This window comes from Chiloscyllium plagiosum, chromosome 1 (assembly GCF_004010195.1).
Source record: "Chiloscyllium plagiosum isolate BGI_BamShark_2017 chromosome 1, ASM401019v2, whole genome shotgun sequence".
Taxonomy (NCBI): Eukaryota; Metazoa; Chordata; class Chondrichthyes; order Orectolobiformes; family Hemiscylliidae; genus Chiloscyllium; species Chiloscyllium plagiosum.
The window spans coordinates 61697618-61715986 of NC_057710.1; the positions used below are offsets into that span (position 1 = coordinate 61697618).

At 43.7% G+C, this 18369-nt stretch overlaps 1 protein-coding gene across 8 annotated transcripts in view; it reads left to right on the top strand.

Moving 5' to 3' along the window:
* The window catches only part of LOC122548946 (protein unc-13 homolog B-like), a 643343-nt gene that overhangs the window by 377122 nt on the left and 247852 nt on the right, over positions 1–18369 (top strand). For 7 of the 8 annotated variants that reach the window (XM_043687965.1, XM_043687956.1, XM_043687983.1 and 4 more), the window contains 2 exons: positions 10965–11000; positions 11675–11897. In XM_043687965.1, coding sequence (XP_043543900.1) covers positions 10965–11000; positions 11675–11897 — 259 coding nt within the window. The remainder of the gene's footprint in view (positions 1–10964; positions 11001–11674; positions 11898–18369) is intronic. The other variant, XM_043687994.1, reaches the window with a different exon arrangement.

The following is an 18369-nucleotide window of genomic DNA, read 5'->3' on the forward strand; positions in this document are numbered from 1 at the left end:
GGGAGCCCAACAATTCAGGGATTTATCCACCGACCTCGATTTTCAAGGTCGTCGATATGGTTTCGCAAGGCCCTCACCTCTCGCTCCAGCACCTGGATTCGACTGGATGAGTCCATTGCAGCTTCCGAGGCCTTCGTTCAACCCTCCACCTCCTCCAGCCTCTCCCGAGGCCCTGGATCTCCTGCTCGTGCTTCTACAGCATGGATGCAATAGGTTGCACCTGGGCACGAATCTTCCCACGGATCTTCTCAATCACAGCCGCAACTTTCAGGGTAAATCTCTCCATCGCCGCAGCCAATTCCTGTGAGTCTGTCAGGTCCCCGGGGGGTTCAGGAGAGGCTGCTGCTGCTGCTGCTGCAGTCTTTGGTGTGGTAGGTACTGCATGAGAGTGTCCTCCCTGCTGCTGTTTGCTTGCTCCTTTTCCCTTTGGCATCCTTCCCCCTTTTCCCTTTGGCATCCTTCCCACTCCCAAATATTAACAAATATGTGTTCTGTAAGGTTTCTGTAATATTTCCACCACATAAGTTGGCCAGGGATGGCAAAAACACCGGTATGCCTTGGCTGTTAGGCAGAGCTGTCCACAGCAGTCCTACAGAATCGCCGCCATCTTGCCGAGTCCCTACTAACCTTCTTAAACGATGGAAAAACTTTAGTTCTTCTAAAATCTTCTTGGACCTCGCATGTGGCTCAAGAGAAAATAAAGATCTCTGTCAAGGCCCCTGCATTCTCCTCCCTTGTCTCCCTCTGTATCCTTGGATAGATCCTTTCAGGCCTTGGTGACTTACCTACCTTACTGTTTTTCAAGAATTCCAAAACCTACACCTTCTTAATATCAACATGCCCCAAAACATCAGCATACCCTGCCTTAATTTGATCATCCATGGCTTTCTCCTTTTGAATCCCAAAGTATAGTATTATTAAGGACCTCACCTCTGGCTCTATGCATAAATTCCCTACTTTGCCTTGAGTGGACCAACCTTTTCCCTCGTTACCTTCTTGGTCCAAATCTATGCATTGGGATCCACCTTCATACTGCTTGTGAAAGACATTTAATGGCCACTTTTAACCCTCATAATTCCTTGTTTAAGTTATTTCCTGTTTCCTTTATATTCATCAAGGATTGTTTGGTGCGTGGTCTGTGAAACATTCCGTGAGCTGGCTTCCTGTCTCTCCAATGTAGAGGAGACCACAACAAGAGAAACTGACACAGTTCATGTAAATGAAAATAATTTAGTCAGATGACAAATTGGCTCAACTTCAACTGCACAGCAGCTTTCTTAATTAGAGTTCCTACTGTACGGAAAATGATCATTCGGTTTTATCATGTCTGCACAGAGGATTTCAATGAATATCATGACTTGGGGACAGTCTCTTGCTTTTTCCCTGTAACATTATTTCATTTAAATAATCATCTGATGCCCTCTTGATTGCCTTGATTCTGGAGATGATTAGTAGAACTTAATTTTTATTTTGGTTTAGAGATTCAATTTAAATTTTTATGGGTATCACAACATAATAGGGGGACATGAAGAGTGGAGGTTAATGCATGAGTTGCAAAGACAGCTTTCAAGTCCCTCACTCAAAACAAAAGTTGGAATCTCACCATACCGATCAAACATTAATTGAGAATAGGTGTCATAATGTGGAAAACAGCACCTTCAAACTGGGTGATTAACTTAGTGTTTTTTTCAGGGGGTCAGTGTGGAGTACTGGAATGTGAGACCCTCCATGTGGCTATTGTATAAATCCTGACTGTAGTGATTAAACAATGCTCATCATCTCCCTTCAATTCACAGTTATTCTGGAAGTCGACATTTGTCAGAGCATCTAATTTTGAAGCATAGTGATGTTCGGGAGCAAATTATGCTTACTGATGACCATTTTGTGATCTGTGGAGCTGAATTATCTTCGGATCATTTGGAAGGCAGAGGGTGTGATAGCGAGGGGTTATAGGGAGTCACACCTAAGTTACAGGATAAAGATGGCTGCATGACCATCAGGAGAGGGAAAAGGAATAGCAGTCAGTTCAGACAGTCACAGTGGCTGTTCCCCCCAATAATCAGTATACCGCTTCGGTTGGGGAAGGTACCTACCGGAAAAAAACCCGAGGGCCAGGTCCCTGGCAAGGACCAATGCTCTGTGGCTTAGAAGGGAAAGGGGAGAATAGACCTTAGTGATAGGAGATTCAGTGGTGAGAGGGACAGATAGGATTCTGTAGTCGTAAATGAGACTCCCGGATGGTATGTTGCCTCCCAGGTGCCAGGGTCAGGGCTGTCTTGGATTAAGTCCACAGCATTCTTCAGGAGGAGGGGTGAGCAACCAGAAGTAATGGTACACATCGATGCTAATGACGTCACTAGGAAAAAGGATGAGGACCTGAAAAGTGAATATAGAGAGATAGGTTGGATGCTAAAAGACAGGATGAGCAGAGTAATAATCTCCAGATTGCTATCGGTGCCAAAGGCTAGTGAGACTAGGAACAGAGGACGAGTGCTGATGAACAAGTGGCTGCAGAGCTGGCTTAGGAGGGTTGTCTTCAGATATGTGGATATTTGGGATACCTTCTGGGGAAGATGAGACCTGTACAAGGAAGATGGGTTGCACCTGAACTGGAGGGGTGCCAATGTCTTGGGCGGGAGGTTTGCTAGAGTTTTCCAGGAGGGTTTAAACTAGTTTGACAGGGGGATAGGAACTGAAGCTACAGATCAGAGATTGGGGTGGATTGGTGAACAGGCAAACACAGAGTACAGAGAGTCTGTGGGGAAGGATAGACCGTTGATAGGACAAAGTTACAGTCAGTGTGATGTGTTGAAGTGTGTCTATTTTAATGCAAAGTTAAAAATCAGACAACACCAAGTTATGGTCTAACGGTTTATTTGGAAGCACGATATTTGAAGTTGAAGTAAATCCTTTGTTTTTGGAGCGCTGTTCCTTCATCAGGTGATTGTCCTGATAAACCATCCGATGAAGGAGCAATGCTCCGAAAACTAGTGCTTCCAAATAAACCTGTTGGACTATAACCTGGTGTTGTCTGATTTTTAACTCCGTTGTTGCGTGATTTTTCACTTTGTACACCCCAGTCCAACAGCGACACCTCCAAATCATGTTTTAATGCAAGAATTGTCAGGAATAAGGGTGATGGACCTACAGCATGGATCAGTACTTGGAGCTACCATGTTGTGGCCATTACAGAGTCTTAGAAATCACTGGGGAAGGAATGGTTGTTGGATGTTGCGGGGTTTAGATGTTTCAAAAGGAATAGGGAGGGAAGTAAAAGAGGTTGGGCGGAGTGGCATTGCTAAACAGCTGCAGAAAGGGAAGTCATCGAGGAGAGTTTGTCTTTTGAGTCAATATGGGTGGAAGTCAGAAACAAGAAAGGAGGAGTCACTTTATTGGGAGTTTATTAGCAACAGAGACACTGAGGAGAAGATTGGGAGATAGATTTTGGAAAGGTGCAGAAGTAACAGTGTCGTTATTGTGGGTGACTTTAACTTCACTTATCTTGATTGGAACCTCCTTAGTTCAAATAGATTTGATGGAGCAGATTTTGTCAGTGTATCCTGGAAGGATTCCTGACTCAATATGTAGATAGGCCGACTAGACGGGAGGCCATATTGGATTTGGTGCTTGGCAACAAACCAGGTCAGGTGTCAGACCTCTCGGTGGTAGAGCATTTCGGTGACACTATAGTAATGGAAAGGGATAGTAGCATACAGTAAGGAAAAGCATTTAATTGGGGAAGGGGGAATTACAATGGTATTAGGCAGGAAATGTGGAATGTAAATTGGGAACAGGTGTTCTCAGGAAAATACACAACAGAAATGTGGAGGTTGTTTAGGGAGCACTTGCTACAAGTACCGGATAGGTTTGTCCCAGTGAGGCAGGGAAGGGATGGTAGGGTGAAGGAACCTTGGATAACAAGGGATGTGGAACATCGAGTCAAGAGGAAGAAAGAAGCTGTCTTAAAGTTGAAGAAGCAATGATCAGAGTGGCTCGAGAGGTTTACAAAGTAGCCAGGAAGGAACTGAAGAATGGATGTAGGAGAGCTAGAAGGGGGCATGAAAAAGCCTTGGTTTGTAGGATTAAGGAAAACCCCAAGACATTCTATACTTATGTGAGGAACAAGAGGATGGCCAGATTGAGGGTAGGACTGATCAGGGATAATGCAGGGAACTTGTGCCTGGAGTTGGAGGAGGTAAGGGAGGTCCTTAGTTAATCCTTTGTTTCAGTACTTATTAGTGAGAGAGACCTTGTCATTTGTGAGGACAGCATGATACAGACTGATGCGCTCAAAAGGTTAATGTTAAGAAGGAGGATGTGCTGGAAATTTTGAAAAACATAAGTATAGTTAAGTCCCCTGAGCCAGAAGGGTATATGCAAGGTTACTAAAGGAAGCGAAGGAAGAGATTGCTGCGCCTTTGGCGATGACCTTTGTGTTCTCACTGTCCACTGGAGTACTACCAGATGTTTGGACGGTGGCAAATGTTATTTCCTTGTTGATGAAAGGGAATAGGAAAAAACCCTGGGAACACAGACCAGTCAGTCTTACGTTGTTGGTGGGCACATTATTGGAGAGGATTCTGAAAGACAGCATTTATGAATATTTGGAAAAGCATGGTTAGCTTGGTTAGTCAGCATGGCTTTGTGAGGGGCAGGTCATACCTCATAAGACATTGTGAATTATTTGTGACAAAACACATTGATAAAGGTATAGCAGAGGATCAGATTAGATTAGATTACTTACAGTGTGGAAACAGGCCCTTCGGCCCAACAAGTCCACACTGACACGCTGAAGCACAACCCACCCAGACCCATTCCCCTACATTTACTCCTTCACCTAACACTACGGGCAATTTAGCATGGCCAATTCACCTAACCTGCACATTTTTGGATTGGGGGAGGAAACCGGAGCACCTGGAGACACAGGGAGAATGTGCAAACTCCACACACAGTCGCCTGAGGCGGGAATTGAACCCGGGTGTCTGGCGCTGTGAGGCAGCAGTGCTTACCACTGAGCCACCGTGCCGCCCACACGGATGTGGTGTATATGGATTTTAGCAAGGCATGTGATCAGGTTCCCCATGGATGACTCATTCAGAAAGTAAGGAAGCATTGGATAAAGGGAAATTTGGCTATCTGGATACAGAATTGCCTGGCCCACAGAAGACAAAGTTCGGTAGTAGATGGAAATTATTCAGCCTGGAGCTCGGTGACAGTGGTGTTCTGCAAAGATCTGTTCTGGGACCTCTGCTCTTTGTGATTTTTATAAATGACTTGGATGAGGAAGTAGAATGGTGGGTTAGTAAGTTTGCTGATGACACAAGGTTGGTGGAGTTGTGGATAGTGTGGAGCACTGTTGTATTTTGCAACAGGACATTGACAGGATGCAGAACTAGTCTGAGAAGTGGCATGAGGTTCAACCTGGAAAAGTGTGAAGTGATACACTTTGGAAGGTCGAATTTGAATTCAGATTACAAGGTTAAAAGTAGGATTCTTGGCAGTGTGGAGGAACAGAGGGATCTTGGGGTCCACGTCCATAGATCCCTCAAAGTTGCCACCCAAGTTGATAGGGCTGTTGAGAAGGTGTATGGGTGTGGTGGCTTTTATTAGCAAGGGGATTGAGTTTAAGAGATATGATGTTATGCTGCAACTCTGTAAAGCCCTGGTTAGATCATGCTTGAATATTGTGTTCAGTTTTGGTGACCTCATTATCAGAAGGATGTGGAAGCTCTAGAGGGAGTGCAGAGGAGATTGACAAGGATGCTGCCTGGATTGGAGGGCATGGCTTATGAAGAAAGGTTGAGGGAGCTAGGCCTTTTCTCATTGGAGCAAAGGAGGATGAGAGGTGATTTGATAGAGGTGTGCAAGATGATGAGAGGAGCAGATAGCCAGAGACATTTTCCCAGGCCGGAAACGGCTATCACGACAAGGCGTAATTTTAGGTGATTGGAGGAAGGTTTGGGGAGATGTCAGAGGTCGGTTATTTACCTAGAGTGTTGGGTGCGTGAAATGTACTGCCAGCTGTGGTAGTAGGGTCAGATACATTAGGGACATTTAAGAGACTCTTGGATAGGCACATAGATGATAGTGAAAAGTTATGTAGGTTAGTTTGATCTTAGAAAAGGATAAAAGGTCAGCATAACATGGAGGGCCGAAGGGCCTGTACTGTGCTGTACTGTTCTATGTTCTAACAAGATTCGAAGGAAAAAGACATTTTTTATCACAACTTCAGCTTCCCAATTGGTCAAAGCATACACTCCAAAGGTCTGCAAGATGAACGGGTGTAGATTTGAAGTGATTTCACAGAACCACAGAACTGTTACAGCATAGAAGGAGGCCATTCAGTCCATCATGCCTGCACTTTAAATTTGCAACATTACCTAGTCCACTCATCTGCTTTTTCACCGTAAGTTACTAGGTGATTTCAAATTACAACTGACACTGCAATTAAGTTATACATATCCACACGAGTACTGTGTAGGCCAAACCAGCATCTTTTCTTTCTAAAAGGCCATTAATTCTTGTCCTATGCTGCTACTACTTTCTTTTTAATGACTTCCAACATTTTCCAAATGACAGATTTTAGGATGATTGCAGTTTTGTGCTTTTTGTCTCCCTTCTTGAAAAGGGCATCCGAGGAAAGGGGCTCCCACTCTCCACCCTATCTAATCTTTGATCATCCTGTATGCCCCTATCAAGTTACCTCTTATCCTTCTTCTCTGCAACGAAAACAGCCTCAAGTCCCTCAGCCTTTCCTCATAAGGCCTTCCCTCCATACCAGGCAACATCCTAGGAAATCTAGTCTGCACCCTTTCCGATGCTTCCACATCCTTCCTGTAATGTGTCGACCAGAACTGCACGCAAAACTCCAAGTGCAGCAATACCAGAGTTTTGTACAGCTGCAGTATGATGTAATCACTCCGAAACTGAATCCCTCTACCAATAAAAGCTAACACACTGTTTTCCTTCTCAACGACTTTCGAAGATTACAACCAATGTATCCATTATCTCTGCATCTTACTCTTCAGATTGCAGGTCATCTGATCCAGGGGGCTTGTCCGATTTTTGTTCCATTAGTTTTCCGAGAACTTTTCCCTGAGTAGTAATAATTGTTTGAAGTTCCTTCGAACACAAGGAGATAGTGTAAGGATATTGTTGTTGAGCTAGTAATCCAGTGACCCAGGTAATATTCAGTGGACTTGGATTCAAATTGCATTATGGCAGATGATGGAATTTGCAATCAGTAAAAATCTAGAATTAAAAGTTTAAAAATGACCATGAAACCATTATCAATTGCCCTAATTTTCATCTGGCTCATACATGTCCTTTACGGGCAGATATCTCCCTTCCTTACAATAAAAACAAAATTGCTGATGCTGGAGATCTGAAACAAAAACAGAAATTGCTGGCGAAACTCAGCATCTGACAGCATCTGTGGGAAGAAAATAGAGTTAAACATTTTGAGACCAGTGACTCTTCATCAGAACTGTTAGCAGCTCGGAAAAAGTGGTGAAAAAGTAATCATTGGCTCATTGTATGTTTTTTATTCCCCCAATTTAAGCATCTGCAAATGTATGAAATGCAGGCAAAGCAAGATCATTCCATCCTGATATCATCATTCAATCCATTTCATAATGCATCCTTGTGCTATATTTCCAAGCTGCTATAATGCAAAGTTGTGGAAGGATGGGGTGGGAAGGGGAGAGGTGATAGAAAAGGTAGAACCAGAGCCCAGAGAGAGAGAAATATGAAAGAGGTACGAAAGCATGAAGATATGGATAGCATACAGGACAGAAGAAAAGCCGAATAAGTGATAATAAGAGCTAAACATAGGAGAGAATAGGTGAGTTGTATTGAAAACCCGTATAATGTGATAGTAGGCCTAGGAATAGGTGAGAATAGGCAACTGTGCAAAAGGCAAACCATGTATGATTCTATGACTCTATGTCATAACAGGACCGGGTGTGGGGTGAATTCAAATCTTGGAAGGATGAAATCAGGCTGTAAAATTACTGAACTCAATGTTAAGTTGTAAGGGGCTGCAGGATCCTGAAGCAGAAAATGAGATATTGTTCTTTGAGCTTGCGCTGAGGCTCATGAGAACACTGCAGCAAACCTGCGACAGAAATGTTGGTATGGGAACATGTGTGTTGAAGTGGCAAGTAATTGGAAGCTCAAAGTGATTAGATTAGATTACTTACAGTGTGGAAACAGGCCTTTCGGCCCAACAAGTCCACACCGCCCCGCCGAAGCGCAACCCACCCATACCCCTACCCCTACATTTACCCCTTACCTAACACTATGGGCAATTTAGCATGGCCAATTCACCTGACCTGCATATCTTTTGGATTGTGGGAGGAAACCGGAGCACCCGGAGGAAACCCACGCAGACACGGGGAGAATGTGCAAACTCCACACAGTCAGTCGCCTGAGGCGGGAATTGAACCCGGGTCTCTGACGCTGTGAGGCAGCAGTGCTAACCACTGTGCCACCGTGCCGCCCACAGAATGTGGATCTTCTGCAAAATGGTCACCCAGTCTGCATTTCGTCTTCCCATTGTAGTGGAGATCAACTGTGAACAGTGAATACAGTACACTAGATTGAATAGTGTACAGGCATGTCTGGGACCTTGTATGGTGAGGAAAGAGGATGTAAGTGAGCAGGTGTTGCACCTCCTGTGTTTTTACAGGAAGGTGGTATGAGGAGAAATGGAAGAGGAATGAACCAAAGTGTCCCAGCTGCAATGTATCTTGTGGAATGCTGTCTTTTCCCCAGCTTATCACAGTTCTGATGTATATTGATGTGGAGGTGTCGATGTTGAACTGAGGTGGACAAAGTTAAAAATCACACAACACCAGGTTATGGTCCAACAGGTTTGTTTGGAAGTACAAGCTTTCAAAGCGCTGCTCCTTCAGGGAGCTACCTATCGAAGGAGCAGTGCTCCAAAAGCTTGTACTTCGAATAAACCTGTTGGACTATAATCTGGTGTTGTGTGATTTTTAGTTCTGGTAGAGTCACTGGACTCAATGTTAACTTTGCCTTCTTCCACAGATGCTGTCAGACCCAACTTTCACCATCAATTTTTGTTTTTGCATCTTCATTACCTGGGATTAGAAGTGTCGCTATATGCAGCCTTTGAAGTTAGCATTATAGCAGCTTGGAAATATAGCACAAGGATGCATTATGAAATGGATTGAATGATGATATCAATGGAATGATCTTGCTTTGCCTGCATTTCATACATTTGCAGATGCTTAAATTGGGGGAGTAAAAAACATACAATGAGCCAATGATTACTGGTAAAGTAGAGTAGTCAAAGTTTAAAAGCCAACAAAAGATGACCAAAAGTAATAAAGAAGATAAAATAGCAAGTAATCTAAAACCAGTCTGGAAAGGCCTCTTTAAACGTATAGAAAGGAAGAAAGAGGACAGAGTTAATGTAGATCGCTTAGAACATGAGGCTGAGCAAATAATTATGGGGAAATCAGGGAATGGCAAAGGAGTTGAACAAATACTTGCATCAGTCTTCACAGGAGAGAACACTAGTAGCAAAAAAAACTACGTCATCAAGGACTACATTGGGTTGGAGGGAGCAAATAAACTGTCATGAGAGAATACATACTTGGAAATGAATGAGACTAAAGGCTGATAATTCCTCTAGACATGATGGGTTGCACCGAGGAAGTAAAGGAAGTAACTACAAAGATAGAGCCACTATTACTAATCTCCCAACAATCCTTCTATTCTGGAAAAGTTAAAGAAAATTGTAAAGCTTCCAGCGTTAGAATAACTTGACTCACAAAGAGAAATAAAAAACACTTAATAACAAATGGAGGTAAACAAAAACAGTAACTATTGGCCAGGTAGCATCTGTCATTGGCAAACTTTTAGGGTCCATTATAAAATTTGCCACAGAGATCTGTAACAGGCCAGAAGTCCTGCCCTTTATTAATTTCTGTCCTGTCAAATGTTAAATGAATGCAGGGCAATCAGAATCAGCCGGTTGCCTTTCTTAGCAACTTGGCTTTTGTCTGGGTAAGAAAACCTGCTATCTGTGCTTAAATTAACGAAAAGTTTTCTAACATCATCTTTTCAAATCATGTTTTGCTGATCTTTAAAACTATGTATGCCTTGATTCCCCTTTTGCTCCCTACTGGTTACAAGCTTTATAATCTTTTAAAACCTCTGTGTAATTGGTCATGCAACTAATGTTTTCAAGCATAACAAATGTAATTCTGAATGGCACTTCAGGATCTGCAGGATTCATGTGCAGTAAAACTGTATTTCTACAAATGCAAGTTTATATTAGGTTTCTCCACCTCCAAGTCATGAGGTTTAATAAATACCATTGTTTAATAAATACCATGTGCAAACTGAAGGTTCTCCAACCAATACTTTCAACCAACCAGAAATGCCCTAAGAAATAGCTGAATGAAGTTTTTTTTGGTCTATACTGTGAGAATGTCTTGTAATTTGTGAGGAAATTTGAATGAAATACCATTTCTATAATTCTGTTGAGCAGAATATTGATGCAACAATTCTTTGTCACCTGAATATAAATTCTTATTAATCATATTGAACAATGTTTCTTAATGAAATTAAGAATATCGTTTTAGGTCAATTGTTGAACAACTTTGCTCTGGAATAATACAATAATCTAGTTTGTATTTAGTCAATACGCACACATACAAGAAACATCAAAATTTTTAAGTTGTTCTCTGATTTAAAGTACCTTGACATGGGAAGGAAGGAGAAGAGATACATGCTTGGATTATAACATTACTCTTAACAATTGCCAGGCTGTAGTGAAACAACTTTATTTTCAAATTGTTATGCTATTTTGCATCATTGTATTAGCAAGGAGATAAAACATTAAGATTTCTATCTAGAACAAAGACAGTTATACCCCTTGTTTTGCTGAAGTCTTCTTTTTCCCCTTCTTTGCCAACATTTGCATCCACCAGGCAATTGGAGTTATTTCGGATGGGGAGAGCAGCAAAGTATGTAATGATTTATTGCTCACAAGTACCTTGACTTCTACATTAGCATGCTCCAACTGGAGAGAACTGGAGTATTCATGCAAATAGGGGATACATACATCCCTCATTGTATGATTACATTTTTTCCTCATGTAGTTGCTATCAGCATAGCTTGCTTTCCTTCTCTGCCACGTGCGATGTGCAATCATTATATGTTTGTTTTCCTTTTATTGTATTTGAAGAATGACAAGAAAAATAATGTATGCATGAATTTTATCAAATAGAGCATGCATGAACCCTCTCAAAGCTACAGTTTTGCTTTGATATCTGCACATCATAGCATCAGAAAGAGTTGTAATTTGAAATTTAGATGAAATACCTGATTTCTGTGTAATTAAACAACTGACTGTAAGTGAAAATTAAAATGTTTTACCTCTTTGTTTTGATGTGCAGAGTATAGAATATTTAGTTTAAAACAGGTTTCTTCATTTAGTTTAATATTGCTTTAAAAATCCTGTAGGCTGAAAATGGTGCTTTGGTCTAAGGATATTTTCATGTTGTCTGTTGATTTGACTTGCCTTCTAAAGTAGACAAAATAGTTTATTTTTAAGTAAAACCTGAACGATTGCACCCCTATCTAACTGAACATGTCATAGATTATCGATGTGAATGTTTTCTTTTGTTTTTTATTTCAGCATTTGAAGATCCTGATAGTGCTGTTGATGATAGAGATAGTGATTATCGTAGCGAGACCAGTAACAGCATTCCACCACCCTACCATACCACTTCCCAACCCAATGCATCTGTACATCAGTTTCCAGTTACATCACGGCCACAGCTCCAAGAAGGTTCACGGGACTCGTATACTGATTCAGTTCACAGCTCTGAATTAGATTATCGTGACAAAAAAGGAATGAGGTACATAGTCCAGTTTGTGATATTTATTTTGTATCTTCACTTGTGTATAACATGCAGTTTAGCATTTGCTAATTATTCTACTTAAGTGATAAAAACATTTTCTTTTATTATTGTTTAAACGTATTCAAACTGCAATAATTTCCTCAGGTCCCAAATCATATTGAATACTCAAAAGAGCAAACCTTAGCCCCTAAGCATACTTCCATACTTGATACTCTGTGGGAAGTTAGGGAGTGATTGCTGGGCCTCTTGCTGAGATATTTGTATCATCATTAGTCACAGGTGAGGGGCCGGAAGACTGGAGTTTGGCTAACTTGGTGCCACTGTTTAAGAAGGGTGGTAAGGACAAGCCAGGGAAATATAGACCAGTGAGCCTGACATCGGTGGTGGGCAAGTTGTTGGAGGGAATCCAGAGGGACAGGATGTACATGTATTTGAAAAGGCAAGGACTGATTACGGATAGTCAACATGGCTTTGTGCATGGGAAATCATTTCTAACAAACGTGATGAATTTTTTGAAGAAGTAACAAAGAGAATTAATGAGGGCAGAGCGGTAGATGTGATCGATATGGACTTGAGTAAGGTGTTTGGCTAGGTTCCCCATGGGAGACTGGTTAACGAGGTTAGATGTCATGGAATACAAGGAGAGCTAGCCATTTGGAATCAGGACTGGCTCAAAGGTAGAAGACAGAGAGTGGTGGTGGAGGGTTGTTTTTCAGACTGGAAGCCGATGACCAGTGGAGTGCCATAGGGATCGGTGCTGGGCCCACTACTTTTCGTCATTTATTTAAATGATTTGGATGTGAGCAGAAGAGTTACAGTTAGTAAGTTTGCAGATGACACCAAAATTGGAGGTGTAGTGGACAGCGAAGAGGGTTACCTCAGATTACAACAGGATCTTGGTCAGATGGCTGAGAAGTGGCAGATGGAGTTTAGTTTAGATAAATGCAAAGTGCTGCATTTTGGGAAAGTAAGTCTTAGCAGGATTTAAACACTTAATGGTAAGGTCCTAGGGTGTGTTGCTGAACAAAGAGACCTTGGAGTGCAGGTTCATAGCTCCTTGATAGTGGAGTCGCAGGTCGATAGGATAGTGAAGAAGGCGTTTGGTATGCTTCCCTTTATCAGTCGGAATATTGAGTACAGGAGATCGGAGGTCATGTTGCAGCTGTACAGGACATTTGTTAGACCACTGTTGGAATAATGCATGCAATTCTGGTCTCCTTCCTATGGAAAGATATTGTGAAACTTGTAAATCTTTTCTGAACCCTTTCAAGGATGTTGCCAGGGTTGGAGGACTTGAGCAGGGAGAGGCTAAAAAAGGCTGGGGCTGTTTTCCCTGGAGCGTCAGAGGCTGAGGGGTGACCTTATAGAGGTTTACAAAATTATGAGGGGCATGGATAGAGTAAATAGGCAAAGTCTTTTCCCTGGGGTCGGGGAGTCCAGAACTAGAGGGCATAGGTTTAGGGTGAGAGGGGAAATATATAAAAGAGACTTAAGGGGCAACTTTTTCACGCAGAGGGTGGTATGTGTATGGAATGAGTTTCCAGAGGAAATGGTGGAGGCTGGTACAATTGCAACATTTAAGAGGCATTTGGATGGGTTTATGAATAGGAAAGGTTTGGAGGGATATTGGCCGTGTGCTGGCAGGTGGGACTAGTTTAGGTTGTGATATCTGGTCAGCATGGACAGGTTGGACCGAAGGGTCTGTTTCTGTGCTGTAAATCTCTGACTCCATAGAACACCATTGTGACTTAATATTCTGAACCTATCCCTCACCTCGGATTTCCATGCCCTTAGCAAGGTCATCACTTCTTCCATCCTGATCACATCCTGGATGGATGACTGACTCAGTCTCATACAGCTCGTTCAAGATATATTATGTTCAGTATTCAACAGTCTTCACTTGGCTGGATGTCTGGTTTGCGATGCCAAATGATGTGAACAGCATGAGTTCAATTTCCACACCAGCTGAGGTTGATTCTGTTTCTCAACCTCTCCCGTTGCCTGAGGTGTGGTGACCCTCAGGTTAAGTCACCAGCAGTCAAAATTGATCAGTGGTCGGGACAGGAGGGTGTGACTACAATAAGTCAAGGGATCCAGGCAGAAGTGCCAAAAGAGCCTCAGCCTTGAGCTTATCAAACAGTTTTGAGATTCTTGCTCCCTGTGTGGATGAGATTGGAGCCTAAATGGAGGATGAGCAAACTGACCTTAGCACTGTGGTATAGGAAGCCATTCAAGATGGGCGAGCAAAGTAAAATGTAGTTGTAATTATGGACAGTACAGACAGTGCAGGGAAAGAGACACTCTTCAGTGTGGTCAGGATTGAGAGTACTGTGTTGACTTGCGTGTGCACACATTCAGGATATCTTAACTGGACTGCAGAGGAACTTGGAGTAAAAGGTACAACAATGTAAGTAGAAAGTGGGAAGAAGTTTGCTGAGGGAATATGTGCAGCTGGGGGCTAAATGAGGAAGGATACCAAAAAGGTAATAATATTTGGATTACGACCTGAGCCATGAGCACATTAGCACAGGTCAACAAGATTACAGAGATAAGCTTGTTACTCAAAGATTGATGTGGGAGAAATGGGTTTGAATTCATTGGACATTGGCACCAGTACTGGAGAAGGAGGTACTGTTCTGATGGGGCGCACTCCACCTGCCTTAAGTGGGGAGGACATTCAGTTGCATGCAAAATTATGTAACACATTAAAGAGGGGAGGAGAGCTCAGCAGAAATTATAGCAGTTTCTAGAACAAGTAATAGGACAGTGAGTACAGAAATGGTCAGAAATTTAACATGAAGCACAGCAGATAAGGGGAGTAGTCAACGCAGGACTGAGGACTGACACCTACCTAGACTATACCTCCTTCCACCCTCTCTCCTGTACAAATGCCATCCCTTATTCCCAACTCCTGTGCCTCCGCCGCACCTGTTCCCAGGATGACCAGTTCCACCTCAGAAAGTCCCAGATGGCTTCCTCCTTCCACGATAGCAACTTCCCTTCTCATGTGGTTGACGATGCCCTCCAGCATATCTCCTCCACTTCATGGACCACCGCCCTTGAACTCCATCCCTCCCAGCGCAACAAGGACAGAACCCCCCCCTGATTCTCACCTTCCATCCCACCAACTTCCACATACAACACATCATCCTCTGCCAGTTCCGCCACCTCCAAATGGACCCCACCACCAGAGATATATTTTCCTCCCCACCCCTATCAGTATATCTACTGTATCCATTGCACCCGGTAAGGTCTCTTCTACATCAGTGAGACAGGACGCCTTCTTGCGGATCGTTTCAGAGAACATCTCTGGGGCACCCGCACCCACCAACCCCATCGCTCCATGGCTGAACACTTCAACTCCCCCTCCTAATCCATCAAGGACTTGCAGGTCCTGGGCCTGCTCCATCGCCAAACCATTATCACCTAAATCCTGGAGGAGGAGGGCCTTAATTCCACCTTGGGACGCTGCAACCACACAGGATAAATGTGTATTTCGGCAGGTTCCTCATTTCCCCTCCCCCAGCATTATCCCAGTCCCAAGTCTCAGCACCGCCCTCCGGACCAATCCATCACTACCCGCTTTGACCTATCACCTTCTCCCTCATCTTCATCCACCTATTGCTTTCCTAGCGACCACTCCCCAACCCCACCCCACACCCCTCCCATTTATCTCTCAACTCCGACCCACAAGCCACATTCCTGATGAAGGGCTTATGCCCAAAACGTTGATTATCCTGCTTCTCGGATGCTGCCTGACTGGCTGTGCTTTTCCAACACCACACTCTCGACTCTGATCTTCAGCATCTGCTGTCCTCATTTTCTCTGCAGGACTGAGGATGTCATACTTAAATGCGCACAGTATATGTAACAAGTTAAATGAGCTTGTAGTGCAGATTAAAATTGGAAGGTACGATGTTGCGGGTGTCACAGAGAAGTGGTTGCAAGGGAATCCGGGCTGGGAACGAAATATGTCAAACGTTTGGTGCTGGAAAATCACAGCCAGTCAGGCAGCATCTGAGGAACAGGGGAGTCTAGTTTCAGCATGAGCTCTTCATCAGGGATGCGGGGCTGGGGGACCCAACGGGGCTGAGAGATAAATGGGATGGGGGTGGGGCTCATGGGGAGGTAGCTGGAAATGTGATAGGTAGATGAAGGTGAGGGGTAATGGTGATAGGTCGGAGAGGAGGGTGGAGCGGATAGGTGCGATGGGAGATAGACAGGTAAGAACAGTTTAAGAGGGCGGTGCCAAGTTAGAGGGTCGGATCTGGGATAAGTTGGGGGGAGGGGAAATGAGTAAACTGGTGAAATCAACATTGATCCCGTGTGTTGGAGAGTCCCAAGGCGGAGGATGAGGCATGCTTCCTCCAGACATGTCCTTGGCAGCGTCGGAGGGTGAGTTGAAATATTCGACCACAGGGCATTGGGGTTGATTGGTGCATGTGTCTGGGGGACACGCACCAATCAACCCTCCTGCTCTGTGAACGTTTGAGGGAACATCTCTTGGACACGTGCACCAATCAATCCCACCGTCCTATGGCTGACTACTTCAAACTCCCCCTCCCACTCTGACAAGGACATGCGTGTTCTTGGCCTCCTCCATCACCAAACTCTTGTCCCCGATGCCTGGAGGAAGAATGCCTCATCTTTTGCCTTTGATCCCGTGAGGTTGGAGAGTCCTATGTTGATTTCACCAGTTTACTCATTTCTCCTCACGCCAACTTATCCCAGATTCGACCCTCTAACTCGGCATCGTCCTCTTGAACTGTCCTACTTGTCGTTCTCCCTTCCCACCTTGCCCCCCCCCACCATCCTCTGCTTCCCAATTCCTGATGTAAAGCTCATGCTCAAAATGTCAGCTCTCCTGTACCTAGGATGCTGCCTGACTGGCTGTGCTTTTCCAGCACTGCACTTTTTGACTGATCTCCAGTATCTGCAGTCCTCAGTTTCTCCTGGGAACGAAATATCCAAGGATATGTGCCCCACCAAAGGGACAAGCAGTGGAGGCAGGGTTGCCTTGTGAAAAGAAAAGAAATGAAATCGATAACAAGAAGTGAAATGGAGTCAGAGGCATAGAACCTGTGTGGGTAAAGTTGAGAAAGGAAAAAAAACTCTGATGGGGAGTTGTGTACAGCAGTAGTTGGGATGTGGGGAAGAAAATAAATCAGGAGATAGAAAAAGCATGAAAGGCACTATAATCATGCGAACTTCAATGTACAAGTGGACTGGGAAAATCAGGTTGGTAGTTGAATCCAAGAAGAATAATGTATGGAATGTTTGTTGCTTTTTTTGAGCAGCTTGTGGAACAGGTAATTCAGTATTTTGTGACGTGTAATGAGGCAGACTCTATTCTGGAGTTTAAGGTGAAGGAAACAGTGACCACATCATAGAGTCATAGAGGTGTGCAGCACGGAAACAGACCCTTTGGTCCAACTCGTCCGTATCGACCAGGTATCCCAACCTAATCTAGTCCCATTTGCTAGCACTTGGTCCCTCTAGATGATTTTTAAATGCAGTAATTGTACCAGTCTCCACCACTTCCTCTGGCAGAACATTCTATACACACACCACCCTTTGCATTAAAAGGTTGCCCCTTCGTTCCCTTTTATATCTTTCCCCTGTAACCCTAAATCTATGCCCACTGGGTCTGGACTCCCCCACCTCAGTGAAAAGACCTTGTGTATTTATCCTATCCATGCCCCTCATGATTTTATAAACCTCTATAAGGTCACCCCTCAGACTCCAACACTTCAAGGAAAACAGCCTAGCCTGTTTCGCCTCTCCTTATTGCTCAAACCCTCCAACCCCAACAACATCCTTGTAAATCTTTTCTGAACCGTTTCAAGTTTCACAACATCCTTCCTATAGGAGAGAGATTAGAATTGCACACACTATTCCAAAAGTGGCCTAGCCAATGTCCTGTACATTCACAACATGACCTCCCAACTCCTTTACTCAATGCTCTAGAATTTTCACTGTGCAGTTTGAGGGGGAGAAGCTGGAATCAGATGAAATGGCATTAGAATGAGTGAGGTAACTTCAAAGTCACAAGGGAGGAGCTTGCCACAGTTGATTGTAAGGGGAACCTAGAAGGAAAGATTGTTGAGCATCAATGTCAGGAGTTGTGGAGGCTAATTTGGGAGACCCAGTAGAAATTTATTCCAAGGAAGAAGAAGAAGCATACTAAAGGGACCACTATAAACACCGGAGGAAACATCAAAGAAGCGCTTCGCAGGATGCTCCCAAGCACTGATGATGTCGCCTAGCCAGGGGACGAAATGTTTGCAACAAAAACTTCCAGCTCGGCGAACAGAACCACAACAACGAGCACCCGAGCTACAAATCTTCGCACAAACTTTGAACATACTAAAGGGAGGATGAGGGAAACATGTCTGATGAAGAAAGGCAGGGGCAACACAGTGAAGATTAGTGGGTAGTCAGAGGCTTGGAAGGACTTAAAATAACCAGC